A 20104-nucleotide genomic window follows, 5' to 3' on the forward strand; every position below is an offset into this window, starting at 1 on the left:
GTGCTAGGACCCCTTGCAGACAGTTAACCCCAAAGTGACTCTGGTCGTAGTGTTCTGATGTCTGGCTCCAGTGGTGGGGTGGGGTGGGAAAGAATGCAGCATTTAAATTCAGACCTGGGTTCAAATTTTCATCTGTCATTAACCTTAGGCAGGATTTCCTAACTTCTTTAAAAAAATTATTTTTTAATGTTTATTTATCTTTTGAGAGAGAGAGACAGAGACAGAGTGTGAGTTGGCGGAGAGCAGAGAGAGAGGGAGACACAGTCTGAAGCAGGCTCCAGGCTCTGAGCTGTCAGCATGAAGCCCAACGCGGGGCTCAAACTCACAAGCCTGAGATCATGACCTAAGCTGAAGTTGGATGCTCAACCGATTGAGCCATGCAAGCACCCTGGGGATTCCTAACTTCTAAGCCTCATGTTTCTGGTCTCCAAATTGGGGGTGAAACTAATTTGATTGTAGGGGTTTTAGAACGTTAAGTGAGATGGTAGAGTGCCTGGTGCCTAGTGTGTCTTGGCAGCCGGTACTGTAATGTACGGGGTGCTCACAGCTTATGGTAGAAGAATAGAAATCTTAAAGACAAAGACCCCTAAAGGATCCACGTAACACTAGTGATAACAGGAGGGCTTCTTTCCCTAAACAACCATGGCCCTCATAAAAGAAAAAAAAATGTGTGAACATCTAAGAATGAGGAGAAGAGGAGCAAAAGACGAAGGAGGTGATGATGCTGATGCCAGTGATTGAGCTTTTGTACCAAAGTGTCTGAAGGCTAAAAAAACCATTCCGTATACATCTTAAAAATAGATGTTTATCCCTTCTGGTTATTTTTAGAAGCGATATTTTTGGTGTCACTTAATAGGAGACTTCTTTTAAAAGAAATTTTATTCATTCGTTTGAATAGGCAATTCACATGACTGGATTTGTTAAAGGTACAAAGAATAAAGGGTGACAAGTCTCTCTCTGCTGTCCTTCCTGCCAATGAACCAAAGACCCTTTTTGGAGGTAGTCACTGTCACTGAGTCTTTTTGGGTTTTGGTTTCCATCCTTTAATCTTTAATTTTTTCTTTTTTTCAATTCAATTTTAAAAAAACTCCTGTGGTGCCTCGTTGGCTCATTCGGTTAAGCATCTGACTCTTGATTTCAGCTCAGGTTGATGGGATCAAGCCCCAAGTTGGGCTCTGCACTGACAGCATGGAATGTACTTGGGATTCTCTATCCCTGTCTCTCTACCCATCCCCCACTCTCTTTCTCTATCAAATGAATAAGCATTAAAAAAAAAAAATACTTGTACAACATTGCCAAATGTTTTATAATCCTGTGTCTGTAACCGTTTAGCTAAGTAGAATTCTAGAGCTTGAAGCACCACGTGTGGCAGTCTAGTCCTCCTTCCTCTATTTATAGCTCTGCAAATAAGACTAAAGTGATTAAAAGTTTTGCTAAGAGTAGCACAGCATTTCAGAGCTTTTGTTGTTGGGAGTAGTTTTCTTTTTTCTTCTTTTTTTTTTAAATATTTTATTTATTTCTGAGAGATAGAGAGACAGCATGAGCAGGGGAGGGTCAGAGAGAGAGGGAGATACAGAATCTGAAACAGGCTCCAGGCTCTGAGCTGGCTGTCAGCACAGAGCCCGACGCGGGGCTTGAACCCATGAGCCATAAGATCATGACCTGAGCCAAAGTCGGATGCTTAACAGACTGAGCCACACAGGCGCCCCTGTTGTTGGTTTCCAATTATATGAGTACTTTATTAACACATTTTTCTTTTTTAAAAAATTTTTATCCCTCTCTCTCTGACCCTCCCCTGCTCACGCTGTCTCTCTCTCTCTCTCNTGTTTAAAAGAAATATATATACATCTGTAAGTTTCGGCTCAAGTTCTTTTTCAGCACCACCGCCAGACTCCGTCTAGTCCAGCCCTTCATCCCCCATCCCTAGGAGTCATTTGTTACCAGTTTGAGAATCTTTTTACTTGGCAATTTTCTACAATAAATATGCATGGACTGGCAAAATACGTTGAGTTCTTTCACAGATTGTTTTTTGTTTGCTTTGTTGTTTAAATGGAATCATCCTACGTATGTTATTCTCCGGTGGGCCTTTGTTAACTCTGGGTTATGCCTTGGGCCTTTCTGCATTAACTAGTACATAGAGCTCTACCTCATTTTACATCGAGGCTGCCATGTTTTGGACAACCCATGGCTTATTTAGGTGGTTGCCAGTGCAGGGGTTCTTTGGGGTGGAGTCTGTGATGGAGTGGTCGTCTTCTGATGTCTCAGCATTGGGGTCAGTCTCGTCCCACTCAAGTGACTGCCGGGTGTCTGCACCATGTCTGCCAGTGCCCAGTGCCAGCCCCTGGAGCTGGCATTGTTTGACTCTTTCATGTTTGACAGTCTGATGGGTGAGGAATGTTTATCTTGTAAAGGTTTTAATTCTCATTTCTTTCATTTCTGATAAGGTCTCACATCTTCTATGAACACTGTCCTTTTTTGTGGAAAAAAAAAAAAAGTTCGTTTTCTTATTAGTTGTTTACCTTCTGATTTGTAGTTTTTACCATGTTACTCTTTTCCGTGTTGTATATACCACTGCCAGTGTATTCGCCATTGTGTTGCTTGTCTTTTATCTTTGTGTGTGATACTTCTCTGTTATACAAAACTTCTACAATTTTGATAACAGCTAGGTTTATTCATCTTTCATATTTGTGACTTTTATGTATTTTTTTTTTCTGGGTATAATATACTCGATTGATGGTACATGACAATAGGGTACCCTAAGTGCATCTCCTTTTTCAGAGGGTCTGGGATGGAAACTGTGTAGAGGTCAGGAGATTCTCTGTTGGGGGTGAGTTGGGGCAAGGACACCCCAGCAACCGAGAGCCTTTCTCTTCTCCTTGCTCTCCCTGGGGCTGGTGGTCCAGGGGTCTCTTACTCCTTGAATGCCATGTGGACCATGAGGTCTACCACCCGGTTGCTGTAGCCGAGTTCATTGTCATACCAGGAAATGAGCTTGACAGAATGGTCATTGAGGGCAGTGCCAGCCCCAGCATCAAAGATGGAAGAGTGGTTGTCATTGTTAAAGTCGAGGACAAACCTCGTCCTCAATGTAGCCCATGGTGCCCTTGAGGGGGCCCTCCGATGCCTGCTTCACTACCTTCATGATGTCATCGTGTTTAGCTGCTTTGTCCAGGCGGCAGGTCAGATCCATGACTGACATGTTAGAGGTGGGAACATGGAAAGCCATGCCAGTGAGCTTCCCATTCAGCTCAGGGATGACCTTGCCTGCAGCCTTGGCATCACCAGTAGAAGCAGGGATGATGTTCTGGGTGGCAGTGGTGGCATGGACTGTGGTTGTGAGTCCCTTCGTGATGCCAGTTTTCATGGATGACCTTGGCCAGAGGGCCCAAGCTGTTTGTACAGGAAATATTGCTGACAATCTTGAAGGAGTTCTCATAATTCTCATGATTCACACCCATCACAAACACGGGAACATCAGCAGAAGGGGCAGCTGTGATGACTCTCTTGGCCCTACTCTTCATGTGAGTCCCAGCCTTCTCTATGGTGGTGAAGACCCCAGTGGACTCCACAATATATTCAGCACCAGCATCGCCCCATTGGATGTTGGTGGGGTCTTGCTTCTGGAAGATGGAGATGGGCTCTCCATTGATGACAAGTTTCTAGCTCTCAGCCTTGACTGTGCTGTGGAGTTTGCCTTGGGTGGAATCGTACTAGAGCATGTAGACCATGTAATTAATAATTAAGGTCAGTGAAGGCATCATTAATGGCGGCAGTATCCAGTAAGCTAGGGATTAAAAGCATCGCTGGTGACTGTCCAGTGGGGAGGAGCAGAGAGCCTCTTTTATGTATTTTTAAAGGCCCAGACGATCTCAAGATCATCAGTATATTCTTTCACTACTTTTATAATTTTATTTTTACATTGAGATGTGATGTTTAATGCATCTGCTATTTTATTTTTGAATGGTATGACATAGGGATTTAGCTTTTTTTTTTTTTTTTCCAGTGTTTATTTTTGAGAGAGAGACAGAGAGACAGAGCATGAGTCAGGGAGGGGCTGAGAGAGGGAGACACAGAATCCAAAGCACAGAGCCCAACTCGGGGCCCAAACCCATGAACCACAAGATCATGACCTGAGCTAAATTCAGATGCCCAACCAACTGAGCCATCCAGACGCCCCAGATTTAATTTTTAATAGTCTTTGATTTTCTCACAAATTTGAACTTTCAGCATTTCTCTGTGTATTTGATGTAGGCCAGGGAAATCTTCCCCATTTGTTCTTTCATTTGTCTCTCCTTGGACAATTATTCTTTGTATGAAGTTTAGAATTGGCTTAACTAGTTTCAGTTTTAAAAATCTTAGGGAATTTTGCTTGAGACCACATTGAATTGATAGATTTGCTTCTACTTGGGCATTTCTCTGCCACCTCTCAAGGATACTCTTCTTTTGACGATTAGAATGTCAATTTTATCCTTTTTGTTCACACGGTTACTCACTGCTAGGGCTGTGTTGTTCACAAGTGCCAGCGTTGTCTGTAATCACTTCTTCCCACAGATCATAACTACGCCAACCAAGGCTTATCAGCTTTGGTCTCGACCAGTACCAAAACTAAGCCCTGAAGCGGGGAGCTTTGGCCACGTGCACGGTCAGAATCCCAGCAAATTAGAGGATAATATCTTGAATGAGCCAGTTCCACCCGAGATGAATGAACAAGCGTTTGAGGCCATTTCTGAAGAGCTCAGAATGGTGCAGGTAATGTTTAGTTCTAGAAATAATAAGTAATTAGACATTCATTGAGAACAAACTCCCTTTACCATTTTAACTCTGTAACTTGTAGTGTTCAAATGTCTGTGGTATTAAAATTGTATCTTGTTAAATATGGGTGTGTGAAGGCAGAAATCGGCCTGCTTTTCCTCCTTTACTTTGTTTGCTCTGTGGTAGTCAGGAAGTCCCACTCTCAGGTCTCCGCAGGCTTTGACTCTCTCGTATGTGAAGAGGCCAGTCTTGCCCCCAACTTCAAGTTCCAGAACTGGTTTCTATAGCACAGTATTGTCTCTGCTAAATAAAACTAAAATAATTGAAAGAATCTTATTATAGATCAAATTTCAGACACTGTTTGGTGTGTTTGAAAGAACATGTGAAGTGTGTTTATCTCAGATTTCTGGTGATTTATTTTTTCAAAAAGTTTTTCTGCTATCTAACAACACTTAGAATGAGCCAGACCACCCTCAAATTCCCAAAGTGCGCCCTTTCGAAGGCCTGAAGGCCATTCTTGTAAAGTCACTCCATGCAGCCTTGGGAAAACTTCTTAGAAGTCTCAAGATGCTCTGTGATTGAGTCCATTTAATCACTTTTCCCTTTGTGTTTCAAATTATCCACTTTGTTGGACCACAGGTGTCATTCTGAAACATGAGAAGTCAGTAGTAGAAAGTGGCTCCAAACTGGCCTTTGATCTCTTTGTCCCTGTGAGGTTTTGAATTTTTTTTTTTTTTTTTAATGCAGAAGAAATGGAATGTTTGCAATTTCCATTAAAGAGAATTTTTGAGAACTGAAGTTTTTGTGTTGCAGGAACAAATGAGTGTCCTTCAAGCCAAGTTGGATGAGGAAGAGCATAAAAACCTGAAGCTTCAGCAGCACATTGACAAACTGGAACATCATTCTCTACAAACGCAGGAGGTAAGAGGAGCAGGGCCTCAGAAGATGTATGAAACCGAGCCTCAAAGGAGGAGTGTTACAAGACGAATAGAGGACTTAGCCAAGCCTTTGTCAGGGCTTCTTTGGGTTGTCTTCTTTATTGTGTTCCTTCACATACTGCTCTGATCGTGACACACACCGCCTAAGCTGAATTCCAGCTCACTTAGTGGATGGTGCAAATAGGGCCGTTGCTGTGAGTTCAGAACAAGGCAGGTGGATGGCCCAGGTGCTTGCAGTGGTCCTGCCCCTTGTCGGTCTTCCTCACTGTGCTTCATGGGAACAGCCGGCTTTCCTCTGTCAGAGACCTTAAGCTAGATTTTAAAAACAGAAACAAGGTAATGATTTGGAGAGTATCCTAGCAGGCCAGTATTCCATTTTTCGGTAAATTTCTCTTTTCCTCAAAGCTGCTCTCATCAGAAAGAACTGATTGGACCAGACAGCAGCAAGAGCATCTCTCACAATTGAATGTCCTTGAAAAGCAGCTTCGGGACGCTCAAACCAAGAATGACTGTAAGTTCAGACAGCTGGGAGCTTTGTAATCTGAATACCGTAACTCGGTATCTTTTGACCTCTATGTGTAAGTCTTGCCCCTGTGTTTTTGGTTGTTCTGTTTTGTTTTGTTTTGTTTTTAATTAGATGACCAGACTTGAGTCTGCAGGGCAGTGGTAAGTAATAGTCCCATATCAGAAAGGGTACTTTGCTCCAGGACTGGTCACAAACAAGTGATTGAACTGGTTGCTAAAAGTTTTAATATTGCTTTGAAAATGAAGTGTCTTGAAATATAGGATGAATAACGTTTGACAGTGACAGAATAAAGAATAACTGTGTATATGTACATATCCGTAAAGATGGGAGTATCACCTAATTCCCAATTTTTTCCAGCTTATTTCTCCTTTCATCAAAGTGTTTGGAGCAGTTTGTAATAAAGCTAAAACAAAAGACAGCCATTCTGTTTTTTGTTTTGTTTTGGTTTTGGTTTTGGTTTTTTTTTTTTTTTTGATCTAAAGGGTTACCTGATGTTACCTCTAACTGGAGTTTACTTAGAAGACCAGCAGTGTTTAACCCATTTTGGAATGTTCTGGTGTGTCACCAAGGGGTTTTCAATAAGATCAGGTCACTTAAAATATGTTAAATCTGTTGATCTTTTTCCCCCTTATATTAGAAGTTGTCATATACATGCCACAGGAGAAAGGTCGAACGGTCAAGTGACCTGCAGATCAGGGACAGATGCTAACCCTTTTCTTTTTTCATAGAAATACATCAAAAATCGTAAATGAGGAGAGGGGGAATAAAATAGAAATCTCTGTGCTCCTAAGTACCTTCCACTTGGTTGTTCAACAACTTAAAATTGGTCTCTCCAACTTGTTCTTGCTGTTTGTGTGAAAATATCCATCCAACTTCTTTGTCTACTTTGCAAAAAAAAAATATGTATATATATGTGTATATATGTATATATATATACACGTATGTATGTGTTTATGTATATGAAGAAACCTACTGAGAATTTATTTTGTTTTTTAGTTTTGAAAAGTGAGGTGCATGACCTGCGAGTCGTTCTTCATTCTGCGGACAAGGAGCTGTCTTCCGTGAAACTGGAGTACAGCTCGTTCAGAGAGAGTCAGGAGAAAGAACTGAGTAGCCTTTCTGATCGACACGCGCACGTGCAGCTCCAGCTGGACAGCGTCAGGTAGAGTGGTGCTGGTACCATCCGGCTGCCCGGTCGGCCTGCAGCCTGTGACTGCTCGCCGGGCAAGTGCTACAAACCAACTCAAACTAGTTAAACAAAAAGGAAAATTACTGGCTCACAATATCCGGGAGGCCTAGAGGTGATTTTGGTTTCAGGGACAAACTAGATCGAGTCTCAAAAGATATTGTCAGTGCACATTTCTCTGTCTCTGTCTCTCTGTCTCTCTCAGTCCCTGCTCTGCTTCCCCCCATTATGTTGCCCTTACTCAGTCCTACTGTTGAGAGCCTTCCTCTGTGTGACAGGAAACAGATGGCCTCAAACCGCTCCATATTCTCTTAGCGTAGTGACCCTGGTGATGAAATAAATCCTCTGCCCCAGAAGCCACGTATCGATCCCCGGGAGAACGTGAACTGGTTTTGCTGGAGTCCTCTGCTTACCTGCGGACCAGCCACTGACCAGGGCTTGCGGGGGTACAGGCCCAACATAGGGGATGCACCTTTTCCAGAGAGAGAGGGGTGCTCTTATTAGAAGAAGGGACAGTACAAGGGGGAGCAAGTTAGTAGTTGTCACTGTTGTCCACAGAAACTTGTCAGAGGCTGGCGGGAGGCAGTGTGGTAATCTTGAAACAAAGGAATGACAGATGTAAGTGGTTTGTTTTTACTACTCTTTTCCTTGCCAGTTTCAACCTTTAATAAAACCATTTTGTGTTTTGGATGCCATCTCATGGGTCCGTGACAGTAATTTAATAATGGACATTTGGCACGTGATACTGTGAGCATGATAGACGTTGCAAAGGTTTAAATATGCAGTTTTTGTGTGTTTTCTGCACAAGGGATTAAAATAGAGAAAGAAAACTTGAGATCTGCAGGCCAAATCCACCCATAGACATGTTTTTGCTGGACCTGCCCATTGTGGTTTTTAAGAAGTTTAGCATAGGAGCGCCTGGGTGGCTCAGTTGCTTGGGCATCTGACTTCGGCTCAGGTCATGATCTCGTGGTTTGTGAATTTGGGCCCCACCTCGGGCTCTGGGCTGACAGCTCAGAGCCTGGAGCCTGCTTCGGATTCTGTGTCTCCTTCTCTCTCTGCCCCTCCCCCACTCACACTCTGTGTGTGTGTGTGTGTGTGTGTGTGTGTGTGTGTGTGTGTGTGTGTGTGAAAAATACACAGTAAAAAAAAAAAAAAGTTTAGCGTAGCATTAAGATTGAGAGCTTTCTTACAAAAATCCATCTTTCAGCGTTGCCTGAAATCCCATCCCTGCCCCATGAATGACTCCTTTCCCGTAAGACGGGCGGGCGGGCACAGGCAGCATAGCCTCCTCTGCCCCTGCGCTGTCTCCCCAGCACCGAGGCTCTGGCCAGTTGCCACTTGTCATTGCTGGTGCACTGTCATTTTTTCTTACCAGGCATTTGTTTTTAGCATCTAAGTCACTGACTGATCTTGGCTGTGTCACAAATTAACTTTGTGTGATTTGTTTGGAAAGGTCACTCCACTTATCTCATTGGATTTTAATTTCCTCATGTTTATAGGTCTGTTGAACCAGATCTAAAATTTTAAGAATCCACTATATGACTATGTACTTAAATCCTGTCTTAAAAATAGCAAGTACTTTTTTGCTTTTTAAATTTGACATAATTTAATTTTTCTCAGTGTCTCAGGTTTAAACACCGAGTGTATCACTCGTGGGGCTGCTTATATTCCATGGCTCCCCAGGAGTTGAGAAGGCCCCTGTGTGAAATAACCAAATACCACTATGTGTTCCTTGAATCATTTGGCTGCTTTGTATGTACAGGTTGTATCATAAATACACACATCTCTTCTCCCTCCCATCTGCTGTCTGTATGCCTCTCTTTAGCAACTGATTCATACCACTTTGGGGTTTTTTTGTAAGTTTATTTATTATTTTGAGAGCGAGCACATGTGAATAGGGGAAGGACAGAGAGAGAGAGAGAGAGAGAGAGAATCCCAAGCAGGCTCCATGCTCTCAGCACAGAGCGTTCAAACTCACTGTGAGTCCATGCCCTGAGCCAAAATCAAGAATTGGACACTTAACCAACTGAGCCACCCAGGCGCCCCATGACCACTTTGTAAAGTGCCCCTTCTGCTCTGCTTTCGGTTAGTAAAGCAGATCGATCCCTGCCTGATGACCTGTGTACAAGCTGGGACCTCTGTTTTGGATGGTGCAGAGTCAAGTTCGTTGTTCACTAGTTCTTGGCTGAGCCTTGGATGTCTGGGCCTGTCACAGCGGGTGCAGAGCGGAATGAGAGGATGAGAACCTAAGAGGCGGGAAATAATAATCCCGTGAATTGAGAGATGGTTCTCTCCGAGGGCGTTTACTCTCCTGCTCAAACCAAAGCCACGCCCGCCGTCTTAAAACCTTCCTAGAATTTCGAGAATATGTGATGAAAGAATAGAGGTGAGGTATCAAGAAAACTAAGTGAAGGGCCATTCCCTAGCTTACATGTAGGGAGAGTTAGGTCTAGAACCCCCTAAAATGAATCTATGACCTAAAATTGCCCATGAGCTCGGCATGTCTGGCCGAGACCCCGGTAGGCAGAAGGAGGAGGTATATGGCTGCAGGCTAACACGCCCACCCCGTCTTTTCCGGCCCCAACGCACTGCTCAGTGGTCCATTGTGTCTTACATGTTTGTACATCTCAGGAATTCCACACACAGTCCCGAGGAGCGTTACGTCGGTCACGGCTTCTGTAGTTGGGCACAGTCTGTAGACAGGAACTGCCGGTAATTGAACTTGCAGAACTACATTTGATGTTTGTACTGACCATTGTAAAAATGTTTTCCAATAAAGATTAGAGAAAGAAAAGCTTCTTGAGAGCAAAGCCTGCCTACAGGATTCCTATGAGAACTTACAAGAAGTAATGAAGTTTGAAATTGACCAACTTTCAAAAAACCTCCAAAACTGCAAAAATGAAAATGAAACTCTGAAATCTGATCTGAATGTAAGTTAAGAAAGGTATTATTGGTTATTGATGAATTTGTCCTGGATGTGTGATTGTTCCCTGGAGCACAGGGCAAGGCCTCTTTATTGACCTCTTCTGACTTCCTGTACTGGCCCCTAGTGCCTGGCAGCCTAAAAGGTACTCAAAGTATTTATTGACTGCACGTTGCTAGTGACGGTTACTTAACATCTAATCTAACATTGTCTTTTAGAATTTGGTGGAGCTTTTTGAGGCAGAAAAAGAACGCAATAACAAATTATTATTACAATTTGAAGAAGATAAAGAAAACAGTTCTAAGTGAGTGCTATTTATCTTTTTCATTAGTTGACTAGAATGTCATTTACTACCACATTCTTTATCTTGAGTTGTTTGGTTTTTGTTTTTCTTTTAATTGCCGATGCCCTGTAAGGTTATTTTTTTTTAAAAACATTGTTTTTAAAAAATGAATATCAGATTCATTTGGGCTATGTAGACCAACTTAATTTTTCAAAAGCATTCAGTAAGTAGCTATGCTACTTTTGAAATGCATAGCAGTTGATGGTGATCAGAACTCAGGCCCTTGTATAAATAAATCTCGGTATTTTTTTTTTTAATGTTTATTTTTGAGAGAGAAGGGGAGAGAGCACGTACACGTGCGCACCTGTGAGCAGGGGAGGGGCAGAAAGAGGGAGACACAGAATCTGAAACAGGCTCCAGGCTCTGAGCTGTCAGCATAGAGCCCGACATGGGGCTCAAACCCACGAACCATAAGGTCATGAGCTGAGCCAAAGTTGGATGCTTAACCAACTGAGCCACCCAGGCGCCCCAATCTTGGTATTTTTATAACTGAAAGGTGGGGACTGGTTTTTATTTCTGTCTCTACTATTATTTTTCTAGCTGCTGTTTTTCTTTTTGTCCCTTAATATGGAATGCCATCATCCTTCTTGCCTGTCTCTCCAGGTTCTTTTCCTTGGTGATCTCTGTCAGTCTCTTGGCCTCAGCCAGCAGGATGATCATTACTTTAGTGAGAGGAAGTTGTGTTTGTTTATTCAGCAGATACTTTGAGAGTTCTTAGTATGACTCAGCCTCTCTTCTAGGCCTGGGGCTACGGAGGTGGTTACATCTAGTGGGCATACATCCTAGCTGGGAAACAGTTAACAGTTTAGTTGTTCAGACACTAGGTGATATCCAACAAGCCGGGCACTATTCCGGTAAATGCCAGAATATTTATATAGAGATAAGACAGGGAACAAAATACCCCGTCCCCGTGAGTTTCACATTCTAACAGAGAGATAGGTGACAAACACATGCTTATGTCAGCAAGTCCTGAGTGCTCCAAAGAAAAAGAAACTCGTAGCACAAAGGTGGGTTCTCCTTAGTTTGTTGAAGAAACGGGTTCAGATCTTGACTTCTAGAATGCAGTGCCTGATGACAAGCGTGTGCCAAAGTTCCGTAGCCGTTCACTGAAGCTCTTCTGTACAAACGCACTCAGTTCCTGTTTCCATTGGATGAAGTCATGAGTAAAAAAGATCATTCTTTTCTTCCAGAGAAATCTTAGAAGTTCTTGAGGTTGTGCGTCAGGAGAAACAGAAGGAGATAGCCAAATGCGAGCAGCAGGTGAGTGACCTGTGCTCTTAATTCTAGCCTTTGAGGTCTGTAACTCCTGGTCCCGGTGTCTGGAGAGGTGCGTTATAAACATGGCTTTAACTCTCAGGTGTCAGAGATAGGTTGTAAGAAAGGATGGACTTTTTGGTTGGTTGTATTATTTTGGAGCTCTTGTTTTTCTAACTCCTAGAAGGCTATAATAATACTTTGTTGGTGGCCCCCTGGCGGAGAACCGCGAAATCCATGCCTTTTAACCCAGTCTCTCCCTTTAAGTGTTACCTAGTGAGCACTGTACAATATGAAAAGAAGATTTCTTTTTTTTTTTTTTAATGTTTTATTTATTTCTGAGACGGAGACAGCGTGAGCAAGGCAGGGGGTGGGGTCAGAGAGAAAGGGAGACACAATCTGAAGCAGGATCCAGGCTCTGAGCTGTCAGCACAGAGCCTGACGTGGGGCTCCAAGCCACGAACCGTGAGATCATGACCTGAGCCGAGTCGGATGCTCAACTGACTGAGCCACCCAGGCGCCCCTGAAAAGGAGATTTCAACTCCTTTTTTTCCTCCCTGTATGTGTGTGTGGCTGATTTGGGAGTTTAATTCTTTTTCTAAAAATATTTGCTTTTCCCCATAGATGGCAAAAGTACAGAAACTGGAAGAGAGTTTATATGCTACCGAAAAAGTAATCCGTTCTCTGGAGAAGTCTAGAGATGCTGACAAGGTCGGTAGAGGCTGAAGCTGCGTCTCTGCATTTTCTTTACAAGTGAGGCTTTCATGTCCCGGTCTCCTGCCCACAGGGGGACTGGTAGCTGGCATTCCTGTTGACACTTAGGCCTTGTTCGTCTTCCAAGGTTGCCAGAGAAGGGGATCTTCTATGATTAATCCTCCATGTAACTTCAAGAGCAAGCTGTTCTACTACTTCTGATGGCACTGTTTCTATTTTTATTACTATTTTTTTATAATTATTATTTTTTTTTGTTTTGGGGTGGGAGCAGAAGGAGAGGGAGAGAGAGAATCTTAAGCAGGCTTGACCCCAGTAACCATGAGATCATGACATGAGCTAAAAGCAAGAGTCAGATGTTTAACCGACTGAGGCCCACAGGTGCCCCCTGATGGCATTGTTTCTAAAACACACCCACCCCGCCCCTCTTTCCTAGGCTGCTGTGAGTGTGAGCCCTTCTTACTGACTCTGAGTGCCATGTACAAATTGTCAGATTCCTGGTGTGTTGACTGTAACTAGGATAGTAAATGAAATATGTATGTCCAAGTGTGAAATTAGGTATAAATTCCTTATATGCCTACCTGTAATTCATCCAGAAAAACCAAAGCAAATGATTAAATAAAAATAAGGTAAAAGCCATTAAAATACAAACTGATAATAATGTAACGTGACATTTTTTTGCTGAAACAAAATGGACTTCTCCTGTTGTCTTTTGGAAAAGTAAACTGTTGTTTAAAAATGGTCTCCTCCTTAATGTCATTGGTATAAAGACATTGTTTCTGTCCTCGTCAGGAAGTTGTAGCTGACCTCATGAGCCAGGTCCAGGAGCTGAGAACGTCGGTGTGTGAGAAAACAGAAACTATAGACACCCTGAAGCAGGAACTAAAGGACATAAGTGTAAGTTCCGTCACCGGTGAGATAACACATTTGAGCACACTTCCCAGATTCCTCAAGAGTTTAACAAATGTTGGGGCACCTGGGCGGCTCAGTCGATTAAGCGTCCGACTTCGGCTCAGGTCATGATCTCACAGTTTGTGGGATCAAGCCCCGTGTCGGGCTCTGTGCTGACAGCTCAGAGCCTGGAGCTTGTCTTCAGATTCTGTGTCTCCCTCTCTCTCTGACCCTCCCCGCTCACACTGTCTCCCTCTCTCTCTCTCAGAAATAAATAAAACATTTGAAGAAAAAAAGTATATCAAATGTTCCACCAGAAAAAAAGATTTCTGTGGTCAAATAGGTTTGGAAATACTAGTCAATGTCCAGCAGAGTTTCTGGGTTTGCAGAACTTACAGCTTTTAATATGCTGACTTTGTGGGCGGCGGGGGGGAGGTGCCTGCTGCTGCCCTCTCTAATCACCCTGGCCCGGGATCAGTGCTCTGTGTGCACCGATTGGGAATTGCTGATCGGAAGCGGGCCGGTTGTGGTCCGTGATAAGGGTGTTCCTTAGTTGCTTTCAGATAAAACGATACATTTTGGTTAAGTTCAGAGTGATTATCGGACTTTCTGGTTTCCTCAAGTAACTATTTTCTACAAGTAACTACTTTCTACCTTGTGCATATCTACGTCGATTATTGGTGCTTCCTCCTCACCTCGGGTCATGGTGAAGGCTTTTGTCCACGGTGGTCATTCCTCTGCTACAAAAGGAAGGTGCTGTTCTCACATTTGTTGCTGAAGGCAGCCTCCTTATAAAGGTGTGATAATAAGATGAGGTACCCGGTTGGCTCAGCCGGTGGAACATGCGACTCTTGGGCTCCAGGTTGGGAGTTTGAGCCCCACATTGGGGACAGAGATGACCAAACAACAGTAAGAAAGCCTGAGTGGTTTTTCACTGGTACCTTTGGGACTTTCTGACTTCTCTTCACCACTCGTGCACTTCTTCCATTCGTTCGTCCATTAAGTATTGAACCATTTGTGTTAGTCTCATCATCACCTTGGAGCTCGGACTCCTAATGTAGAAATAAACACAAGAAAACCGACAGCTGTCACAACTTTCTTTCCGCAGTGCAAACACAACTCTGCTTTGGCTGACAAGGAAGAGAGCAAAGTGTTGATTAAGAAACAGGAAGTGGAGATTCTGGATCTGAAAGAAGCCCTTAGACTGAGAATACTCTCTGAGGACATAGAGGTATATGTTAACACATCCTGACTCGTTTTTGCCTTTTTCTTTGTCAATGTTTAAATGTGTATGTGGGGGGCACCTGGGTGGCTTAGTCGGTTAAGCGTCCGACTTTCGCTTAGGTCATGATCTCGCGGTTCGTGGGTTCGAGCCCCGCGTCGGGCTCTGTGCTGACTGCCAGCTCAGAGCCTGGAGCCTGTTTCAGTCTGTGACTCCCTCTCTCTCTGACCCTCCCCTGCTCATGCTGTCTCTCTCTCTCTCTCTCTCTCTCTCTCTCTCTTAGAAATAAATAAAAAAAAAAACATTTAAAAAAAAAAAATAAATAAATGTGTATGTGGGTGTGGAGGTTATTAATGAAGAAATAGAGAGCTTTTTAAAGGGATAAGTCATAATTAGAGCCATTTTCCCTTAGGGTAGTTAGCCCATTAATAGGTAACACTAAAATTGTTATATTTTATCTGATTGGTTGGTTTGCATTCATTTGTGCCGACGCCTGGTAAGTTTCTGTAACTGACCCTCTTCCCAAAGGGGAGCAGAGTGGCCACTGCATTTACTTGGTGGAGTGGTGGCAGCCCGGAGCACAGAAAGAGCTGGTTAACCAGCTGAAGCAGGTTTTTGCTAAAGTAGGTTTTAATTTTTTGTTGGTGATGTAAACTTACCTTTTTTAAAATTAAGCAGTACTGGAGCGCCTGGGCGGCTCAGTCAGTTGAGTGGCCAACTCTCCATTTTGGCTCAGGTCATGATCCCAAGGTGGTGAGATTGAGCCCTGAGTCAGGCTCTGCGTTGGGCGTGGAGCCTGCTTAAGATTCTCTCTCCTTCTGCCCCTCCCCTCCATGTTCTTTCTCTCCCTCCTTCCCTCTCTCTCTCTCTCTCTCTCTCATTAAATAAGTAAATAAGCAAACAGTACTGTCACATGGTTCAAAATTCAAATTATATAAAGCAGTAAACATTCCCTCATGTGTCCTTCCAGAGACTTTTCTTTTTTTTTTATTTTATTTTATTTTTTATTTATTTATTTTTTAAAAATATTTTTATTTATTTCTAGGAGAGAGAGAGAGAAACAACGTGAGCAGGGGAGGGTCAGAGAGAGAGGGAGACACAGACTCTGAAATAGGCTCCAGGCTCTCAGCTGGCAGTCAGCACAGAGCCCGATGCGGGGCTTGAACCCACGAACCGCGAGATCATGACCTAAGTGAAAGTCAGACGCTTAACTGACTGAGCCACCCAGGAGCCCCTGTAATTTTATTTTTGAGACAGAGAGTGTGAGTCGGGGAGGGGCAGAGAAGGGGACAGAGGATCTGAAGAGAACCTGACTTGGGGCTCGAACTCATGAATCATGAGATCATGACCTGAGCTGAAGTTGGCCGCTTAACCAACTGAGCCACCCGGGCACTCCACTTCCAGAGATTTTAGGCAAATCCCATACACATTTAGTTTTCCTTTTCTCACACAGATAGTAACCTGCCATATATACCGCTCTGTGGTTGCTTTATAAGTACAGTTTTCTTGCTAAACTAGGCTACCCATGAAAGAAACCACAAATGTTTATTGAACCCACCTACCATTCCTCTTTGCCTGGAAGAATGATTGAAACACTGTTACTTACCTCAAAATATGCTATCTACTTTAAGAGTTAAATGTATCTTGATGTAACGAATGACCCGGGAGCACAGGAAAGGAGAGCACAGGAAAGGGACGCGGCAGAGCGCTTCCCGGAGGAGATAGTGTCTGCAGCAGACTTCGCTAGGGAGGGAAGCTCGGCCCCGGTGTGTGGGGCCTGTCAGGCTCGAGGTGGGAGAGCTGAGGTGAAGACGGATGGAGTCTGTGCAAGGAGGGTCTTCAGGAGTCTTGGCTGTATCTTTAACAAAACCAGGCAGTGTAAACTTCAAGCCCACGCCGAAGGCCATAAGGCCAGAGCCCAGAAGTGCTGGTGGGAGCACTGGGTGAGCTAGAACTGAGCAGTGCTTTCGAAGTTCAGCTGGCAGTTGTGGGGGCCGCAAGTGCCGTGTGCCGTGGCGCAGGAAGCAGTCGGGGTGGGCACCGAGGGCTCTAACCACAGCCACGAAGATGGTTCTGGGTACCTCTGAGATGGAGAAAAAGTGAAACACATGTGCACACGCTAGTTTTGAGCTTTAGAACCTTTGGGGATAGATCTGCAAGGCGGGTTTACCCGGTAGTCTGTATTTCTAACCTCCTGTACCCCAGAAAAGACTCAAAGCTAACACACAGTGCACAGAGGTGAACATAGGCAAGTACAGCCTGGGCCCCAGGAGCACACGGCGAGAGTAATAAGCTGTCAGGGCCCAGGCTGTGGGGTGATTGGACCGCTTTGGAGTCTGAGTCCTGGCTCTGTGCCGCTGTGAAGGTTACATTTGTCTCTGCCTTATTCATCACGTCTCTGGAGCAGAGATAACACTGCTGCCTAGTGCTTAAGAGAAGCTGAAGTGAGGTGACACCTGGAAAGGGCTTAGGACACCGACTGGCCCCTTGTGAGTTGCTCAGTCTGAGGGAACTGGCAGTATTTTTAGGAGGTGAGTTGAAAAGTCCGTACATAGTGTCAACTATACTTCAATTAAGAAAAAAATTTAGGGACCCCTGGGTGGCTCAGTCGGTTAAGAATCTGACTCTTGATCTCAGCTCATGTCACGACCTCACAGTTCGTGAGATTGAGCCCCAGGTTGGGCTCTGCACTAACAGTGCAGAGCCTGCTTGGGATTCTCTGTCTCCCTGTCTCTCTGCCTTTCTCTCCACCCCTCTCAAAATAAATAAACATTAAAAAAAAAAGAAATGGAAAGTCGCACACAAAAGACACACCCTAAGGTCTTGTATGGAGTATAAAATGGGGACTGAGTCTTCGGTTCCACACTGCCTGTTGCCGAGTACGAAGGGAAGCCTAGCTGTGTGAATGGGAGTGGCTGAGTGATGGGAGCTCAGTACAACTCACCTCCAAGCTTTTTCTTACTCCCTTTGTCTCCTTGTGTCTCTCTCACTCTTCTCTTAAAAAATAAATGTGACCGTGCAGATTGAAGTATCTTAGATTCAAGGGGAATCAGCCCACAGTCACTTCACATTTTTTTAATGTTTTATTTATTTCTGAGAGAGAGAGAGAGAGAGGCAGCATGAGTAGAGGAAGGTCAAAGAGAGAGGGAGACAAAGAATCCGATGCAGGCTCCAGGCTCTGAGCTAGCTGTCAGCACAGAGCCCAGCGTGGGGCTTGAACCCACAAACCCTAAGATCATGACCTGAGCCGAAGTTGGACACTTAACTGACTGAGCCACCCAGGCGCCCCCACATTCCCACTTTCACTAATCTCCTGGCTTCATTAGCTAATGAACTGATGACAAAGGGGTCCTTGCCTTAATCCATAGAAGAACTCTTAGGTCAAAAGACTCAAGAAAAGACAGACACACTCTGGTGGAGAATGGACACAGGAAGGTGCATGAGCAGCCCCCCCAGGAAGAATGTAGTGGCCCAGAAACCTCGATAAAACCAATGCGAATTAAGCACAAAGTTACCATTTGATCTTACAGCTGGTGAATATTAATATTTGAGGAAGATCTGCAGAGAAGTGTGATTACTCACATTTGTGAAGTTTAAGTTCAGCCTTTAGGGAGGTGGTCTGGTATTACATAGCCTTCATTTTTTTGCACTTTTGGAAATTAGAAATTAGCCTAAAGAAATAATCTAAGTATGAGAATATAATGCATATAATAGTGAAAAATTCAAATCAGCCAAAACATTCAGTGATGGGCTAAATTGTGGTGCATATATAAGGTGAAATTGAGCCCACCCAGTGAAAAATGATATGATAAAAGAATGAATACATGGAAAAGTGTGATACATAAGTATATGTGTGTGTGAATGTACGCCTGACATATCACATTTTTCCACATACTTTTATCATATCATATATACATGTACGTACATACATTATTACTGTATGTGATGTGTATATTAATATATACATATACCTGTTATCTATGCAGTATTGTACATGCTAACATATATAGTTAATATGTACATGTACATAATGTACGTGGACATTTGGAAAGTTAGAGTAAGCAAATTCTGCTCAAACTTGATAGAGATAACATGCTATGTACACAGGAATTATGTATGCAGCCCACAGGACTTCAGATTCTCTCGGCCACTTTCCATCAAGCTACGCCCCTGAAGCTCTGATGGTCTATGACTATAGATCACCATCTGGTGACTACCCAGCCCCTCCCCAACTGGCTGAGGGGTACTTATCCTTATAGCTATTTACCTTCCAATGTATAAAGGACTAGAGTCAATTGGTCAGAGAGCAGGTAAGCTAGAGACCAGTGTCTGGAGTCCTCCTAAGGAAGGAGTGATCAGCTTTGAGATCCCGGGGGTCAGGGGAAGTGTTCGGTATTAGGTGAAATGGGTGGAATGCACTTAAACCCCAATTGGGATTACCTGTATGAATTTCCTGCAGTGTTTCTCTTTAGACCTGTTCTTACAAATATTACCTGCTTGGTTTGCTTCGGACTGGATTAGGACATAAGCGAAAACAAGTGAAAGTTCTCACTTAAAACTTTCTTAACCTTTTGCAATTTGCACATAGTAGTGATCTGCAAATCCTTGGTGGACTATACAATTAAGAAAGCAATCTTCCCTTGTGGGGTTCGTCCCCCGACAGAAGGACATGCTCTGCGAGGACCTGGCTCACGCCACCGAGCAGCTGAACAAGCTCACCGAGGCCTCGAAGAAGCACTCGGAGATGCTGCAGTCCTCCCAGGAGGAGATGACCAAGAAGGAGGCCCTGATCCAAGAACTTCGGCAGCAGGTGAGGTCCGGAGCTGCGGCCCCTTGTCCGTAGGCGGCAGGGCGCTTCGGTGGTCAGGCTGCGCGGTGGGCTCCGAACGGCCGCGGGCTGCCCACATGCTTCCCGGCTGCGCGGCCGCCTCTGCCCGCCTCGGCCCCCTGACGTGTGCCGGCAACTTCCAACCTCTGGGGCAAGGTTACGGCTGACTTTTATCCTCTTTCTGGCCGTTGTTTTACATTTTATTTTCCTCAAATGACCCTTTGACTACCAGTGAAGCTTTAAAAAGATTTTTTAGGAGCTCCTGGGTGGCTCCGTCAGTTAAGTGTCCAACTCTTTGATTTCAGCTCAGGTCGTGATCACTAGTGTGAGATTGAGCTCCACGTCGGATGCCATGCTGAGTGTGGAGCCTGCTTGAGATTCTCCCTCTCCCTCTGCGCCTCCTCCACTCATGTTGTCTCCCATTCTCTCTCAAAATAAACATTTAAAAAAAAGTTTTTTAAAAAGATGTAAATAAGTCTGTGGGAGAGAGGGGGAGGGGAAGGTTTTAGCAGCAACCAAGGTCCTTG

The 20104-nt window shown here is 44.1% G+C and overlaps 1 protein-coding gene and 1 pseudogene across 2 annotated transcripts in view; one reads left to right on the plus strand and one right to left on the minus strand.

Annotated features, from left to right (window-relative positions):
- Nucleotides 1-20104, plus strand: part of KIF15 (kinesin family member 15) — a 66271-nt gene that overhangs the window by 35387 nt on the left and 10780 nt on the right. For both annotated transcript variants that reach the window (XM_077777163.1, XM_077777164.1), the window contains 11 exons: nucleotides 4552-4749; nucleotides 5566-5673; nucleotides 6096-6201; nucleotides 7213-7378; nucleotides 10185-10335; nucleotides 10547-10632; nucleotides 11862-11931; nucleotides 12550-12636; nucleotides 13429-13533; nucleotides 14636-14758; nucleotides 19413-19559. In XM_077777163.1, coding sequence (XP_077633289.1) covers nucleotides 4552-4749; nucleotides 5566-5673; nucleotides 6096-6201; nucleotides 7213-7378; nucleotides 10185-10335; nucleotides 10547-10632; nucleotides 11862-11931; nucleotides 12550-12636; nucleotides 13429-13533; nucleotides 14636-14758; nucleotides 19413-19559 — 1347 coding nt within the window. The remainder of the gene's footprint in view (nucleotides 1-4551; nucleotides 4750-5565; nucleotides 5674-6095; nucleotides 6202-7212; nucleotides 7379-10184; nucleotides 10336-10546; nucleotides 10633-11861; nucleotides 11932-12549; nucleotides 12637-13428; nucleotides 13534-14635; nucleotides 14759-19412; nucleotides 19560-20104) is intronic.
- Nucleotides 2911-3728, minus strand: LOC144242282 (glyceraldehyde-3-phosphate dehydrogenase pseudogene; annotated as a pseudogene).

The sequence above is a fragment of the Crocuta crocuta genome, unplaced genomic scaffold, assembly GCF_008692635.1.
Source record: "Crocuta crocuta isolate KB4526 unplaced genomic scaffold, BGI_CrCroc_1.0 scaffold77, whole genome shotgun sequence".
In the NCBI taxonomy this organism is placed as follows: domain Eukaryota; kingdom Metazoa; phylum Chordata; class Mammalia; order Carnivora; family Hyaenidae; genus Crocuta; species Crocuta crocuta.